Source organism: Euprymna scolopes, chromosome 20, assembly GCF_053919585.1.
Source record: "Euprymna scolopes isolate OS-2025 chromosome 20, ASM5391958v1, whole genome shotgun sequence".
Classification (NCBI taxonomy): domain Eukaryota; kingdom Metazoa; phylum Mollusca; class Cephalopoda; order Sepiida; family Sepiolidae; genus Euprymna; species Euprymna scolopes.
In genome coordinates, this window is record NC_136501.1 from 66,000,226 (window position 1) to 66,019,020 (window position 18,795).

The following is an 18,795-nucleotide window of genomic DNA, read 5'->3' on the forward strand; positions in this document are numbered from 1 at the left end:
CAACAGAAAAAAAAACAAAAAAAAAACAGTGCAGCAGCGTGATAAAAGTGCACTTTTAGGACGCTGTTAACCTCCCTCACCACCACCACCACCACCACCACCACCACGCACCACACTTTTAAGAGACTTTTTTTTTCTTCCTGTAGTTCTGATCCAGCGTAATCTCGACCTAGCCATGGTAAAAAAATATATTTAAAAAATTGGTGCTTGCTTAGAATTATTTTTAAACTTAAATTGCAGAAAAATCTTTGTATGTACCCGTCATGGAACGAAGATGTCGCATTCCAAAAATCACGTAAATTGATCAAGTAGTTTATTTTTTTTTATATAGAAAATCGTGTTTTTTTTTTTTGTTTTTTTTGTTTGTTTTTGTTTTGACGACTTTTAGCCTTTTGAATAGGAAATTGTAACCATTATAAGAAGCTGCTTTTCATCTCGATAGTTCGAATTGAGTTGCCGCCCCCTTATTTATAAAACATGAAGGATCAAAACATAATACTTTCTTTGGTCATAAAATTTGATTTTCTTAAGATTTTGAAGTGAGAAAAGCACTGGCATGGAGTGCCTGTCACAACTTGAGGAAGATATGGTCATCCACTCTCTCAGAAAAGTTGAAAGTAAGGCTCTTTGTTGCCACAGTAGAAACAGTCCTTCTCTATGGTGCTGAGGCATGGACTCTTATAAATGCGCTGAAAAAGAGTGGGTGGCAACAGCTTTATGGCAACCTACCACCAGTATCACTGGAAGTACAGCAGAGAAGGATGATAGTAGCCGGTCACTGCATGAGACACAGCAAAGAGGAAACCAGCCAGCTAGTTTTCTGGATACCAACGGATGGACACCTAAACCATGGTAGAAGAAGAATGACCTACGTTGACAACCTGCTACAGGACACAGGATTGGAAAGTGTTTGGGACTTACAAACTGTCGCGCGAGATTGAGAGAACTGGAGAAGTCATGTCGATTCGGTAGTGAAGCGTCCTAAAAGACGATGGAGATGAGAGATAAGTTAAAAAAAAAAAAAAATAAATAAATAAATACTTGATCAATTATTGTGATTTTGGAATATGACATCATAAAGTTTTATAAAGATTTTTTTTGTGTTTTTGTTCATTGCCAATCATCTGAAGCGCCTCTACTGAGAATACTGACAGGGCTGCCCAGAGTGCTCTTCCTCGAGGGTGCTGGCTCTTAAAATCCTATTTTCTGATGCTTGTCACATCATCCTGCCATGGGATAATATTGAGATGATATCCGTGTTGGAGATTGGCATATTGTAGGGTCACTTGTATCTATCTTACTTGCCTTGTTTGGAATGAAGTAAAGGTTCAAGTTTTCAATAAAAGAACAAACTTCTCTACAATTTAAACCAATTTTATTTAACAATTTCACATCAGCACAAACTATGGTCTGGAAAGAATTATAGAAACTGGAATATAAGACAGGTTGATTCAGTCGGCATGTGTATATACTATGGAAATGGAGTTTCATCTCATCTAGCGGAGTCATTGCTAGAGGTATGAAAAGAGATGCCGTCATAATGTTGTCTCAAACAAAACTATTTATATTTTGCATCCAAACAGGCTTGAGCAGAAGTGAAAATAGCTTCCTAAGTGAAGAGTGGTTTTACGGCCAAATGTATGACTATGCAAGCTAGAAAATGCTAATGTATTCTAATAAACTGCATTTTAATCACTCTGCAAGTGATTCAATTATGTAACAATTTAATAAACGAAAATATTGCAAAAATTGAATTTAATTTCCAAATTCTTTGAAAAAATAGCTTTTTAAATTTAGTAATCAATCAAAAAATGAAATTTTTGATTAAATAATTCAAAATAAGAAAAATGATTTTTGTTTTAATTATTTTTACTGTGCATTAATCAGTTTGAAATAGGTTAAACTTAAAATAAAATGTTCGCTGATGCCGGCGCACTGCTACGAATTCAAAATAGGGGCATGTGAGCAAGAAAAAATGAATGTAGAAACAGGGAGAAAACAAGTTCATGAGAACCCGGATTTTTTTTTTTTTTTTTTTTTTTTTCAGACAGTTTCAATAGACAAGAAATTACCTTAGCACCCCGTACAAGAGAAAATCGAAACACAAGGTCAGTTTTTAATAGGGGGGAAGGAATCCAGCTTCCCAGAAAGGGGCAATGGATTGAGACTTAAAATAAAAACCGCCTGATTGGTTGACAACCATGCAAAAGAAAGAGATGCTAATTTCTGCAACTGCTACAACCATTCATGAAGTCTTATTTTTGACGATGTGATCACCTTGTTTATCGTACTTGTACTTGTAGTGGCATTCACCCAGGAGTGGTTGAGCCGGCTCCGATGGTGTTAACCACATCTTCTGTCAAAGCCATTCACCCACGTTGGTTGTCGGCAGAGTCGATGGCATGATCCAGCCATTCACAATTCCTTGTTATGCTGTGCATTGTCATAATAGCCACTTACCATTGATTTCTCGCTGGCAATGACCATTAGTCTTTGAGATTGTGTAGCCATAAACCTCCCCAAGGTCCCAGTACTCTCCACACCCTTATCTAGGTCTGGTTATCTTCCATTCTCAGTTCTTCCATCCTCTTTGATTCTTTACAATTAATTTGTGTGGTATAAGCTGAGGTTGATGACATTGCATTGTATTTTCAGAGGCAGGGTTGAGTTTATGGCTAAAGGAAAATAAGAAGACACATCGGCTGCTGAAATATGATGTATGATGGCTCAAATGTGAAGCTACTCCTTTTCTGTCTACACATCCAACCATTTCAATGGTCTTGAAGCACTTCAATCAACTGACACAAATGGTTGAGGACCTGTGGCAATCCTTAAAAAGTGATGTCAACAAAGTATCACATAAGTCTTGGCAGCACCAAAAGATGTGTCAAGGATGGGATATCAAGCCGTACAGCCGAGCTCACAAACGAAACAAAACAATCTTGATGTTTCTGCCAACTGCATCACAAAACTGCCCATTTTTCAAGAGCTGACTGCAACATTTACTGGCAGAAAAATGTCAAAACATGGAGCAAGCATCATCAGTAGGTGGTACAAGAAATCTGTACGGTATCTTTCGATCGGCCATGAAACCATTTGGAGGGAGCAACAAAATATCTTCAATCAACAAGACGAGCCTATTACAAATCTTGATGAGTGTCTCCAATGTTGGAGTGTCACCTCAAAAAGCTGAAAAGCTATATAACGGTCAAAGAAGATGGTCTTTCTTCTGTAATCTTCAAACATTCTTCAGACTCCTGGTCCCCACCTTCCACCCAATTTTCACCTATGTTTGGGAAACCATAAAACTCGCTCAAGACTAGAGTAAAGTTGTCCTGCTTCCCTTTTACATGTAAAAAAATTTAAACGATATTGCAGTAATTATTGCAGTACTAGCAGAATCTGTGGCAATTCCACAGGGGACTCATGTAGATGTAATATATTGATGTTGGCATTCTGTAGATGTTCAGTGTAAATGGAGACACTCTGATATTATTATAGCTTTTTTGTTAAAACTGCAAAAGTACTTATCTAAGCTAGCACGAACGCCCGGTAAAGCATGATATTTTAATTCTTGCATATCTTATATATATTAATATAGAGTTAATGTTCTATTGATTTTTATATATTATAAAGTTGCGATTTCAAAAATATATCCATATGACTTGAATGCATTAGCTTGAATCTAAACCAAAATAAAACCTTATGAAAAAAATACATGTATATACAATGCCGGCAAAAACAAAGTCTGCACTTGTAATTTTTTCAAAAACTGCAAATGTAAGCTAAATTTAATGTAACTGTTTAAACAAACTATACCTCATTTGATCCGCCTTTTATTCCTCTATAATTTTACCTATTCCTATTTGACATTTAATTGAAATATTCTAGTGTCCACGTCAATTTAAAAAATTAACTTCAAATTGAGGAGGCAAAAAGAAAGTTTGCAGCAACAAATTCGCTTAAAACTAGCTTAAATTATCGCCCCTATATCAGTTTTAAAATATCCACCAACAGGCAACAAAGCATCTCTAATCGTAATTGTTGTTGTTCCAGGTTATACAACGTCCATATGCCATGACTTTCTCTGAGTGATCTTCATGACCTCATTAATCTCTACTTTTCTTTTTGGTTTATCCAATCAGGAAATCGACCGCAGATTGAAATGTGATGAGAAAACGGTACGAAAGACTGTGCAAAAGCACCAAAACACCAGCAGTGTTCGTGATGCTCCTAAATCTGGTAGTACTAGAATTACTTCTGACAGGGAAGACAATGCTATCAAGATCCGCAGCTTAAGAAACAGATTTAGCACGGCTCCCCAAATCCAACAACAGTGCAATCTTGTTAAAAAGTGCTCTCTTTCTACTGTCAAGAATAGATTAAAGGAATTTAATTTGCGAGGATATGTTGCCAATGATTTCTGTAAAGTAAAGAACAGAAAGCGCCGTCTGGACTTTGTCAGATGCAGTGAAGATCATGACTCTTCATATTGGTCAAAAGTGCTTTTTAACGACGAAAGCAAGTTCAATAGGCTAGGCAGTGAAGGTAGGCAGTACGTCCGTTGGAGGAAAGACAAAGAATGTAATCCTAGGTGCTCAGTTTCAACGCTGTAAGGTGGTGGAGGTTCAGTTTTGGTGTGAGGCATTATTAGTACCAATGGTCCAGGGCCTATAGTTCGCTTGCAAGATCAAAATACTTCAACCAAGTACATTAATATGTTGACTGAGTATTTTCTACCCTACTTTTGTCGGAATTTAGATGATAATCCCATCTTCATGCAGGATAATGCTCCTATTCACACAACAGGTAATGTCAAGAGGTTCCTGGAAGAGCATGATATTCCGTGTTTGGATTGGCCTGCACAATCTCTAGACCTCAATCCTATCAAAAATGTATGGCATTACATCAAGCAACAGCTATGCAATGATAAAATTTCAAATTTGGAAGAACTTTGGACAAAAATTAATGAAAAGTGGGATGTCCTTTTACCCGGAGTATTGCTGCAGTCTAATTCAAAGAATTCCCAAAAGATTGCAGGCTGTCAAATTGTAGAAGGGCTATGCTACTAAATATTAACTAGTTCATTGTGTTCCTAGTGTATTTGTGTTGCATTAATGTCCCAAAGTTACATTTAAATAACAATTTTCCATTGTGCAGACTTTCTTTTTGCCTCCTCAATTTGAAGTTCTTGTTTTAAATTGACGTGATCACTAGAATATTTCAATTAAAAGGCAAATATGAACAGGTAAAATTATAGAAGAATAAAAAGCGAATCAAATGAGGTATAGTTTGTTTAAACAGTTACATTAAATTTAGCTTACATTTGCAGTTTTTGAAAAAATTACAAGTGCAGACTTTCTTTTTGCCACGTGTGTGTGTGTGAGTGTGAGAGAGAGAGTGAGTGAGAGAGAGAGTGAGAGAGAGATAGTGATATATATATATATATAACAAACTTGAGTTCCTTCAGCCATAACCAAAACTTAGGAAGCATTGTTGATAAAATTATTTAAAAAAAGATAGATTACTGGAGGGCCATCAGTTATACTCCAAACTGAAACTAAAATTTATGAAGAATTCTTGATAAAATTATTTTTAAAAAAAATAGATGGCTTAAGTGCCATCAGCTATAATCAAAACCCGTCACCAAAACTTATGAAGAATTCTTGATAAAATTATTTTGATAATAAATGGAAGTACATAATTAAACTACCCAGGTGTAAGCGTGACGCAGAAAATAACTCTCCTGCTATTGTATTAATATATAGATTAGCCATATCGATATCATCATAAAAATCTTGTCGAAACGATTTCAAAAACAATGTTGATTTTGCACAGGTTGAGTATGTACTGATCAGATTTTCAATTGCTGGAGCGACCAACAAAAGACTATCGTTTGCTTCATTAACTTTGATACATTTCACTCTGAACATGGAGCCCTTTGGAAAATCATGCATGCCTCCAAAACTTTGGAAAATCATTCATAGTCAGGAATCATGTTTCTTTGATATTCACTCTGACGTCTGACAAGAATGCATTCTCTTGCCTATACTCTTCAATTATACCATCGATTGGATTACATTGAATGCCCTGGCGTAACAGTAGATTGTGGTCTCCAAATATTGGATCTCAACTATGCTGACAATACCACCATATTGGATGAAGGCTTCACTGAGATTCAATTGACCATTGGTAAGATGCAATCTTATGTATCAAAGATCGGTATGAAGATAAACACCAATAAGACAAAGCTACTGATGCAGGTTTCCTTTCAAATAAAAAACAGCTGATTACCAATGTATCATCAATGTTATCACCATGGAAACTCTTGAAGAGGTCAATCACTTCAAATCCTTGGCTCCATCATCACTGCAACAGGTCAAGTTGTAAAAGATATTCTTAACCACATCAGCAATGCTTGCACCACCTTCTATCGATTCACAGCTCTGATCTTGAAAAGAAATATGGCTGAATACCAAAGTCAGAATTGACCAGGCCCTTGTCCACATTATTCTCCTTTATGTCTGCAAGACTTGGCTTATGTGGCTTACGCAAACTGGAGGTATTCGACCATAACTGCCTACACTGCGTCCACTGACAAGTTTTTCATCAACACTACAGTTTACGCTTGCTGCAAGATCCACTCCTAAAAATCTCTCCTTGCCAAATGCGTTAGTTGGTTCGACTATGCCCTTCAACAACACTAAGTGACTTCATTTGTGAAGTCATCAACCCAACACCATCACTAGGTTGGAAGAAACGTCACTGTGGTCAACTCAAAACCTAACTCGGGATGGTGAAGCAGGATGCTGAATTGATTGTCAGCTCTCACCTTTACGGGGTTCATTACTGGAACCGCAAATGGTTTACACTCATAATGAAAGCAGCTTTCGATCATTGTGCCTTGTCAGACAGTATTCAGGATATGGTGAACGGTTGAAAAGAGCCAACCAACCCAAAGTAAATGCAGCAATCATAACTATGACAATGGAGGAGGAGGGGGGGGTTGTTTATGAAATTTTTTGCGGTTTCATCATGTGGTATTCTTTCTATATTTTTGTGTTATTTCTGTTGCAACTTTATTATGGCTGATTAACATTTGTAGTTTGAGTTGGTTTCCACATTCAAGGATTTTCCTTAAGATTTCAAATTTTCCTCCTCTTTTGATAACCATTGCAAATATTTTGCATTGTCACAACAGCTGTTTACCAGTGATCTCTCATTGGAAACAACTATTTGTTTTCACAAGAGTCTGGGTGCCAATAACACTTCCCAAGGTCACAGCACCTCTCCAGTTAGGATCTGGCTAGTGCACTTGCTCATTGGTCTTTCCGTCCTCCTTGACTCTTCATAACTATTTCTTTTATGGTATCAGCTGAATAAAATACATTGTATCTTTTTTTTTTTTTTTTTTTTTTTTTTTTTTTTAGTGGGGGGGGGGGTGTAAAATTCCTTGCATTTTCGATTCCTTCAGATTCATGTGGTATTCCTTCCATGCTTTTGTTTTATTTCTGTTGCCACTTCCATAAAACTGGTTAACATTTGTAGTTTATCTGAGTTGGTTTCCACATTCAAGGGTTTTCCTTAAGATTTCAACTGTTTTCATCATTGCCATCCACTATATGGTTTCAGTCTTTCTTTTCATTCCAATTTTTCGGAGTCTTTTTTTCCAGTTTTTTTTTTTTTTTTTTTTTTTTTTTTTTTCAGGACTGTTGTTAATGATTATTGTTATTATATTGACTTTCCACATATTCTTTTCAGTTCTTAGCAATTATGGAAAATATTCTTATTATAATTAGCTATAAGATGCTACATTCATTCGCATATTTTTATTAGTGTACCTATTTACTATGCCTCCCCACGGGACAGAGTTAGACACCAGGGTCGTTTTTTAACGTGGAGAACGAATGTATACTACACTGACTCCAAAGGAGAGTGTAATGTCTGGAATAGAACAGATACTACACTACCTCCATGAATTGAACATTGAAAGATTATAATAGTGTACAGGGTGATCCAAAAGTAACTCCCTATTTTAAAATGCCATTTATTTTAAAAAAATAATTTATACATGAATATAAGAAAGTATAATTCAATATAGGCGCCATAATTCACCATTAGCTTTTCAAGTCGACCAGGAATCGCATCAGCTGATTTCACAAAAAACTCTTGCGGAACGGTAATCATAACTTCACGTATTCGCCCTTCATGTTCTTTTGGTTTGGTTGAGTAATTGCTCTTTCAGCCAACCCCAGAAAAAAAGTCATAAGGCATTAAGTCAGGACTTCTGACTGACCATTCATGCGAACTGCGATGACCCATCTGCCTTCCGGGAAATTGGGCATTCAGCCATACACAACCAACAATAGCTCCATCTTGCATAAAAATCAAATCTTCAATATGGTCCGAAGCATTAATAATTGGCTGAATTTCATCTTTCAAAATAATGAGATACCTCCACACTTGGCTATTACTTTGCGGCTAACATTGTCTTTCTCTAAAATAAAACTACTTTTTTTGCTCTGTTTAAAAGCAATACAAAATACAGCAATGAATAACTTTCTTTCCCATTTTTAGTTATTTCATATAATATTGCGACATCTACTCCCTTGTTGATTTTCCTTTTTTCTTTTTTTTGGTCCCCCCGACAAAAGTGTGGGGGGGGGGACCTGTAAATTCACCCTTGTCCATTCGTCTGTCCACATTTTTATCAATAACTACGCCTTGAAATTTTTGGAAATTTTGCACAAACATTAAACATTATATGAGTAAAAAAAAGTAACAGAACGATTTTTCGGGAAAACTCCGGTTGTTCCCCTAGAGGTGCCTTTCGAGTTAAAATGGATAAAATTGACACTTTTTGTGCTTATTAAAAGAAAATTCATGCCTTGGATTTTTATAAAACTTTCTGAAAAGTTGTAACTGATTTCTATATAATTTTGTTTGTCTATAACTTTGCGATAACTTGAGTGTGCCCCAGGAGCTCTTTTAGGGCTAATAAAAACACTCCATTTTTGGGACTATTTTACCATATTTGTCCAAAAGTTTGTGTATGTCTATTTAGCAGTTTTGCATGGTGCTGAACTCAAATTTAAATATGTTAAAGCCTTGGGGATTTTTGGGGCTAAATGGGGGAGGGGCAAATGATGGACTTAGTCATTTCTTCTTTTTTGCATGATGCTGAACTCAAATTTACATATGTTAAGGCCTAAGACCGTTTGTTCATTTTCACCAGGATTTGGCGTCCCTTGGGGACTTTTGGGGCTAAATGGGGGAGGGGCAAATGTTGAACTTAGTCATTTATTTTATGCCTCATTTACTGTACACTCACGGGAGACCATGCATGCATGCTTCACTTGTTAATTCAAATTACTTTTGCTCTTTTGTCTGATTAAAAACAAAAATGCAACAATAAATTTTTTATTTTTTTATTTGATTATTTGGTTTTTCTGTTTTAAATTTAAAATAAATACTGTTGACGACAGGACATTATCAAAATTGTCGTTTACAGTTAAAATAGAAAATCTGTGAAATGACATATTGGCAAATTGGCACTGTTAACAATAGGATAATTTTTATTGACAACATAAAACAATCACATTAGAAAGACTGGTAAAGATATTGAGAGTTCAGTTTCCAAGAACATTTTCGGCAAAGGAAGGTGTTTTGTCTGTAAGGAGAATTTGAGTAGACATGTTCATTTTGGTTGACACTGTGTTAGTTTGATTGTTACAATGTGTATAAATTGATAGACATTGTAGATGTGTGTGTGTGAGAGAGAGAGAGAGCTTGTCTATACATAAGTTTGGTGAGTGGCACGTGTGGTGTATGTATTGGTGATGTACAATAGTTAGTGAATGTCTTTTCTTGTGGCTATGCTACTTGCTGAAGACTTTATGGGCCTCACTGAACTTTGCACATGTTTGGTCTGGAAGAAAAATGTGGAAGGGGGAAGAAAAAATGCTATGATTAGTTGAACGAAACTGCTGATTTGAGTTTTTCTCTAATACAGTTGATGCATTTCCAGGAATGTCCCTTCAGTGGAAGTCTGGATGGTGCTCTTTCCATTCTCATGGAGCCATTACAACCATTTATTGTGACACCAACTGATAATGTCATTGTGCTTTTTAGTGTAGTTAAGAGGGGCTATTGGTTATGCTTTTAATTTTTCTTGCATATCTACCCTAACAGTTTCGGTTCTTTTGGTTTTGTATAACATTCTATTCTCAGTTTACTCATGGTTGGTCAGTGTCAGCTGTTTATGTGGGTTGGTTTCCACACCTAAGGATTTTTCATAATATTTCAGCTGTTTTTATTAAAGCGGTTTTGTATTGTGTCAGTGTTCTCTTTGATTCCAGGTTTTTCCTTTTGTACCATCAGATCAGGCTGTCTGAAGATATCGGCTTCCTGGTTTGAATGCACCAAATATCAATGTTATTGTTTTTTCTTTCCTGTTGCAAAACTCAATCATGTTCTGCAAAACAAGAACAATTTTCCTTTACAAAAAAAACAACCAAACCAAACATCCTGAAAAAATATTCGAAAATATAAAGAATTTAAAGTGTAAAACCTTTTACTAAAATTATTGAATTCAGCATTGAATAATCCGAAAAAGGTTGATATGCCATAGAACTAAACAACCAAACCAGGTTTTTCGAAACTGTTCGTGGTGCTCCTACTATTCTTGGTATTATAGTTACTTTTTTTACGTTGCATATTCTCTTCAGCTTTTTGGAAAACTTTATATATTTACTTAGTATTTCTGCCTGCTTGATTGTCCCATTTGGCTTTTTTCACTCGTTTGTTCCGTCTGTTACTTATTGCTCTCCATATTGTTTATGCTGCTGCTGCTTTTGGCGGCAATAATCAGCCTGTCTGTATTTTCTGATCCATTTTTCTAATTCCTTTATCTCATTGTCCACACGGTTTTCAACACGTACCTGTCCGTTTTCCTCTTCTTTTCTTTTTACACATTCAATCAGTATCAGCCTTCAGGTGCAGTGCATTGTGTAGGGTCATTAGTAGTGTTGGGACGATTAATCAGAATTGGAAATCAGAAATATCGGAGCTTTTTGGAGTATCGGAATCTGGAAAATTTGAGCCTATTTTCCGATGCCAAAACCGATTCCTTTAATTATCTTTTTTATTTTATTTTGTTTTTATAAAACGTCTTCCATTGCTTGTAATAATAATAAATATTTATTGATTTTAAACTTCCACTAAGACTAAAATCTCTGTCACACCCTCACAAGTGTGTTTTTACGTTCGAGAAAATACATGTACATTTAAGATGTGTTTTTACGGTAATCGGGACAGAATAACAATTTCATAGTAAAATCTTTAGAGATTCATAAAAAATCAGAATCGGGAAAAATATTGGAATCGTCCCAACACTAGTTATTAGTTTCCTAGTTTTTTTATTCTAGTCGCCTAAGTTTTTCTCTTGTACACTTATGAAGGTATTTCTTTCCTTCAGTAGCTTTCTATTATCTAATTTAGTTACAAAAAGATTTTTTTGTTTTTCGAGAGTATTTGACAAATCCTTTTATTTCGGTTGATTTGATGGCGTTCAGTTTGAGAATCCCAAGATATTTGTAACTATCATGATTACCAAGCATCATCATCACCTCCATTACGCTTTCTGTTGTTTCAAGTTTCCCCATTCTTCATCTCAAGTAATGCATATGCTTCCATTTTTATCTCCCGAATAAAGAGTCTGATTCTAATTACTAGTGTTTCCAACTCTTTTTTTTTCTCTAAATAGATCTCACATATACAATTTATTTTGTATTGATTGCCTTCAGAAAATATTTTACCCAAGTAGGATAATTTTTCTGATTGCTGGCATCTTTTTTATTTACAACAAATTTACATTCAAGTGGATGCCATATTTCTTCTTTGAAACTAATTTTGTTACCAGGACTTGTTAGAAACAGATGTGCAAAAAAAATTATGAACTTTCTGCAAATTACACTGCCACATGCTCTTCAAGTAGTACCATTGACTAAGGTTTCTCAGAACTCTAGGATTCCTTACAAGCTTGTCAAGGGTTCCTTCAAGAGACGCTCATAAATAGGCAGATTACTATGTTTTTGTTCATTTGGACATAGGCAGATTGTGCAAATTAATTTTTCAGACATTTTTTGTTTTCTTTTTGCTTTTTAAATGTTCTTGTCCAAGTGCAGAATTGTAAATAAACTGGAAAAAGGATCCAATTATGTGTTTTAACTAGTTGTCAGAGAAATATTTTTTGCAGAATAAATAAGATTGTAAAACATTTTATGTAGGGGTTCCTTATGCTTAAATCTACTCTGCAGTTAATATGTTGTCTTTTTTTTGTTGTTGTTGTTTTAAAGGCAATGCAAAATACAGCAATGAATAACTTTCTTTGCTGATTTTTAGTTATTTAAAATACTGTTAGTAGTAACATCTTTCTTATCCGTTTTCTTTTTTGTTATTCAAATAATTTTAGCTCTTTTGCCTGATTGAAAACAAAAATGCAAATAATTTTTTCAGTTTGATTTGATTGGTTTTGTTTTTCCGTTGAATATTTAAATAAGAAGGGGACAATGTCATGAACTTTTTTAACATACTTTAGTTTTCGATTATTAATATTTGCCTGTATTGTAGATATTTCATAATTAGTGTTATTTTAGCTGCAAAATAATACTGAAAGTGTAAATTTTGGGCAATGCTGGGATAGCTAGTAAATGAGACAGTTATGTGGAGGTGAGAAATGCAGACATATGAGAATTGATCAGTATTTTATTGATATAGAAACATGTTATTGATTATGCCTTATCAAACATTTTCCCCGAGTTTTTAGAAATCTGTGTGCAGTTTATTAAGTTTTTGTAAATACCTATCTCAAGAAAGGCCCTTAATGTTGAGTCTTTGTCTCTTCAATAACTGGTACTAGTTGAACCCCAAAATATTTCAAAGGAATAAATACTTTTTTTTTTAAATATGGCAAAAATAAAGCATACACTAAAGATTAAGGATTTGTTTTTTTTTTTTTTCAATCTCATCATGCGATCGTAAACTGTCAAAATTTGATCTAATCTTGAGAAAAGCATCAGTGTAAGAGATGGAGAGTGAAAGAATGGCATGAATAAAGCAAAAAAAGGCTAAAATAGCAGGAGCAGCATAGAAGAAATAAAGGATAACGTATATATATATATATATATATATATATATATATGATTAGTTTTTTTGGAAAAAGAATTCCAGCAGAGTGCTCAATTAAAAGGAAAATCCAAATTTTAAGAGCGTACTTATATTTTGTGTACAGAAAGTTGTTAGTTGAGACAGGTCATTGGTACCGTCGGTTTCAAGCCCGATAATAAGGCCCGTTTAAGGTATCCTTATCAAGCTCTCTTCAGCCAATATTGGCTGAAGAGAGCTTGATAAGGATACCTTAAACGGGCCTTATTATCGGGCTTGAAACCGACGGTACCAATGACCTGTCTCAACTAACAACTTTCTGTACACAAAATATATATATATATATATATATATATATATATATATATATATATAGAAGAACGATGACATCTAAGCAGTAGCATGAGAGGAGGAGAGTAAGAGGATAACATAAAATAAAAAAAAAAACACTATCAAAGTTGATCCAGATAAATGTTTCATGTCGCATTGATATGCTTAATATTCAAAGATGTAAAAATCCACACAATTTTTGGGGTGTGTTAATAAAGATGGAGATTATGTTACTGAATTTTTAAGATGAGGAATTTGTATTAGACTACTTGGACTACTATTCTCATCTAGAGTGTTATTTTCACAATATTTCAGCCTATTTTCTCTTCAATCTACTTCGGGTGTATCTTATTGAACTCTGGAATCTTTTTGTCTAACTTTGGAATCTGCACAGAATTTCAAATGTCATCCTTTATTTAATCCTTAGGAATAGCATGCTCTTGTTCCATCAGTTATGTCTGAGTAGAAGTCTTTAAGTAATTTACAATTGTATTTTTAATATCACCTGCAATAAGAATTAAACCTTCAACCTCCAGAACAGTGTAATTCACAAGTGAATTTTACTTAGTACTTTATCCATTATGCCACAAGTTCTTGTGGACAATTTCAGTATGAATTTGGAGATAGTTGAACTGAAAAGTGGAGAGTGAACTTGCATAATACCAAAAAATGTCTGATCTCAGGACAAGGGAAGAGTGACATGAAATGACTAGAAGAAATACTTAAGCACAATGCTAAGAAATAAATTGAGTGAACATCTCGCAAAAGAATTTTTTTTTTTCGTCAATATGAACTTTTTTTCTTTTTTTTTTGACTTTGTATTAATATTTTAATCAGTTTTACAATATTTTAATCAGTTTTACAATATTTTAATCAGTTTTACAATATTTTAATCAGTTTTACAATATTTTAATCAGTTTTACAATATTTTAATCAGTTTTACAATATTTTAATCAGTTTTACAATATTTTAATCAGTTTTACAATATTTTAATTAATTTCTTTTTACTTTCAGCTTTTTTTCTCTTCTGTCTGACAACGCAATTATGTCCACAAATAGACACAGAATGTATCGTAGTCAAACCGGATGTTGCATTTGCCGTGTAAAATCCTCCAGTTCTCGCTTCACAAGCAGCATTCGTTATGAACGAGACTTTCAGGAATGCTTTCATGTTTCCAACCGAGCAGGTGATATATGTAATGCATGTGTACTTTTAGTAAAACGATGGCGCAACAGAGTCGACCAAGAAAGACATTGGGATTATGTAAGTAATATCCTATCTTTTTTTTACCTTCCTTTTGATTTCATTTTTGTTTTTCTTTGAGATCTGAATTGAGTTAGACCTGTTGACTAATACATGCTCTTTCCTTGTTTAAATTATCTCCCCCTGAATAAATGCATGTTTGGGGAAGATAATTAGTCACACTAGATGGCACTATTTTGTTAATGTACATATCAAGACAGGTTTTCTTGACAATTCAGTTTTATTTGCTAATGAATTGGATGATATTATCTGGGTTCCACAGGTGATTTGTATTTTGACTAAAAAGACTCCCTTCCTCAAAAAACATGATCATACTTAGAGGGTTACCCGAGATCCTCATAGGTCGCAAAAATGGAAAAAATGAGATAATTTGGACTTCTAGTTTCAATGTGTTTTTTTCACAAGACTAATGTAACCTGAGATTTTTCAGGTGTATATTTTTTGTAGACATGCGACGGCAAAAGTGTTTAACGATTAGTTCTAAGTATCGGTTTTCTAGAGGGTTGAGGGTTACGTCCTTACTACAGGTGATAATAAAGAATAGCTGATCACGATTGATAGAATAAGAACAATCTTCCTCATATTCAGAAAAAATGCAGCTGAAGGAAAAAGGATCATGGTTTAGATATAGTATATAGAACTGCTGGAAAATTTCACCTAAATTGATTGAAGACATTGAGCATTGAGTTTAAGGTAGCATTTAATTTGATTAATCTTTTAATTAATAATTTTTAATGACGTTTTATAAATAATGACATTTCAATGTGTAGTTATCAAAGTTCTTAGAAAAAACTTACATTTTACTTACATTTAAAAGAAGTCTTGAACATGACTTTAGGAAGAAACTAAAAATCCATTAAAATCTTTAGGAAAAAGAAAATGGCATTCAATTGTAAATAGCTTTTAAAGATTATTTTATGGCAAGAAAAGATTGGATTCTTTTTTGCCTTTTTTGTTTATGCAATTACATGTAGTTTTACAATGTTTTTGTTTGGAAAGTTTGTTACTGAAGATTATCCACTATATAATATTTTGATCGTAGAAATTCCCCTCTGTGCCAAATTACCGTAGGTTTGCAATAACGAATTTATTATGTCTAAACTATTATCCATCATCTTATGTAACTTTAGAATGCCATTTTAGATACATTTATTCGTTATAATAAAATCCTACATTACATCCTAGGAGAAACATCACGATTGCCAACATCTTTAGAGGAAGTAGTTCATATTTTCTCCTAATTCTAAAGTGCTCTCACTGCACCCAGTCATCACTGGGAATAAGTACACACATTATTACTATACTGACCTTTCACCCTTCATAATTGGATCTAAAACATACCTTTATCTTTCCATTTCTCATTACAAAAATAACAATTTCTCCCTTCAAAAATTCCCTCGGTCTCCATTGGCTGAGACCAGACCAAACCAATCCTTCCAGAATACAATCTTATTACACAAACGAATACGATTGACAACTACTAATATGGCTGCTCTCTCTACACGACAACCATAAAAAATAAATTAATCCAAACACAACCATATTAAACTCCAATTATCAGAAATTTTAGTACTTACATATGCATACATTAACTATTTAAAACAATCACAACCTCACAAAAAATACCCTGAAAACAAATTACATTACATTTACGTTAAACTGTGTTTACCTTTTTATGCTTTCTGAGCTGTGATGTTTTTCTTCTACTGTGCTTTATTACAAACCCTTCCACTTTTCTTTTAAAATATTTTTAGTTTTTTCCTTTATAACACCAAACAGTTCTACCCCCCCCCTAAAAAAAAACAATTACCATAGCCTGAACCCTACATTTTCTGCGTGTACGCTATATACTTACTAAATCTACAAACGCGACCCTTTCCCTGTGTGTTTACCTTTTACACACCTGACGATTACTAATATGGCTGCTCTCTCTACACAACACAACCATTAAAAAATAGATTAATCCAAATACAACCATATTAAACTCCCATTATCAGAAATTTTAGTGCTTACATATGCACACATTAACTATTCAAAACATCCACACATCTACAAAAAATACCCTGAAAACTAAAAACATTACATTTACGTTTAACTGTGTTTACCTTTTACGTTTTCTGAGCTGCAATGGTTTCCTTTTACTGTCATTTATTACAGACCGTTCCATTTACATTTTTAAATATTTTTAGTTTTATTTTTTTATTACACCAAACAGTTCTAGACATCTCTCCTGAAAAAAAAAAAAAAAAAAATGACCTTACCCTGACCCCTATATTTCCTGCACACATGCTATATACTTACTTATTCTAGACATGCAAACACTTCGTGTGTTTACCTTTTATTATTTCCAAGCGGTGGTGTTTCCCTTCTACTTTGCTTTATGATGGGCCATTACCCCCCCCACCACCACCAAAAAGAAACAATAATACCATAACCTGAACCCCATATTTGCTGCATGTACGCTATATACTTCCTTATTCTACAAACGATACCCTTCCTTTGTATGTTTGCTTTTACACGAGTTGTACCTTTTTTCTTTGAGGAAAAGATAATTTTGTACCTTAACTCTAACTTCAAACTTTCCTTAAAAGTGACAAATTTTTTTAGGTTTCCCTCTACGCTGATTCAGAAAATTTTAATTATATTTGACAGATACAAGTACTTTACGACAAATAATGCCCTCTCCGCGCAGTTATTCCCCTCCACCAAAACATACCCTGAACCCAATATTTTATGCATGTAGGTTAAAAACTTATTTACTTTGCATAAGAGAACACTCATTTGTTATGTTTGCATTTATATCAGTTGTCTTTTTTTCTTTTTTTTTTTTTTTTTTTTTTATATATATATAAATTTTTACCTTAGCTCCAACTACACACTTTTCTTTAAAATGAAGACTTTTTATAGGTTATCCACTATGGTGATTTCGAAAATCTTGTTTTTATTTGGCGGATACAAATAGTTTCCGAGATATAATGCCTTGTATTGTGCACTTAATCACTGGCCGCCAGATTAGTAGGCATGGGCCGGCCAACACTACAACCACCTAATTTTTGTGTTGGTTCAGAGTATTTGTGTGTGGGAATCCTGACAGTGATTATCAAGATTGCATTTTGGACAATTTTTTTGGATAACCCCACCCCCACTCACAAAATGGGGTGTCTAAAGTGTACTTTAGGTTTATTTTTGGAAGCCTCGTAACTCTCACTTACAAGAGTCATTCTAAAAGTAAAGCCTCTTATTTTTTCTTTTTTTACTCAAAATATTGAAGAGCTATGAAGACAGTTGTACCATTAAAACTAGTGACATTTTGTGCTCCAGAGTTTATTTTTCTACATGGTCACCACCTTTCTTAATATACTTTTGCTAGCAATTCAATAACGCTCTCTGCTTTTGATGCACATCAATGACAGGAGTTGCTTTCTTAAGCTCGCATCAATATCAGCAGATGAGATGAAACTTTCAGGTCATAAATGCATAAGTTCAGTCATCATAACAATGCAATTTGCAATCCCATCTGATCCATTTAGGCAAAATAAAAAAATAGTAAGCATTACTTTTGGAACATCCCCTTGTATTTCGTTTTTTAGTACTCATATTCCAGCAGCTATGTTTCTGTTTTTGTTTACATATCAGGTTATTGACAAAAAATTTTTAAGTTTTGGATATTTTGGGTTTCATTCTCTGAACTTTTTTTTTTTTTATTAGGATTTAAATTTCCTGTCAATAATATTGTTTTAATTCACCTTAAGCAAGATACATTTTCACTAAGATATAAGAGACTATGGTGAATAAGGGACCATACCTACAGTAAAATCCTAAGTAGAGAGTTGAACAGCAAGATGTTTGTTCACATTGCATTTAAATTTCTTCATGTCAGTACAGTAAGGGAAGCAAGGAACAGGGAGGAAATTCCACAGGTTAGAAGTTCTAAGGAAGAAACTTAGAGAATAAAGCTTTTTCTGGGGACCTCTAAAGGAATGGGTAGAATTTTGCTGCTTGTCTGGTTGGAATGGGGTATTTATGTCAAGCAAAAA

The 18,795-nt window shown here is 34.1% G+C and overlaps 1 protein-coding gene across 3 annotated transcripts in view; it reads left to right on the plus strand.

The window, feature by feature from the left end:
* Positions 1-18,795, plus strand: part of LOC145241458 (SIN3-HDAC complex-associated factor-like) — a 53,706-nt gene that overhangs the window by 17,986 nt on the left and 16,925 nt on the right. For all 3 annotated transcript variants that reach the window (XM_080104437.1, XM_080104439.1, XM_080104438.1), the window contains exon 2: positions 14,509-14,758. In XM_080104437.1, coding sequence (XP_079960563.1) covers positions 14,540-14,758 — 219 coding nt within the window. In that variant the 5' untranslated portion in view covers positions 14,509-14,539. The remainder of the gene's footprint in view (positions 1-14,508; positions 14,759-18,795) is intronic.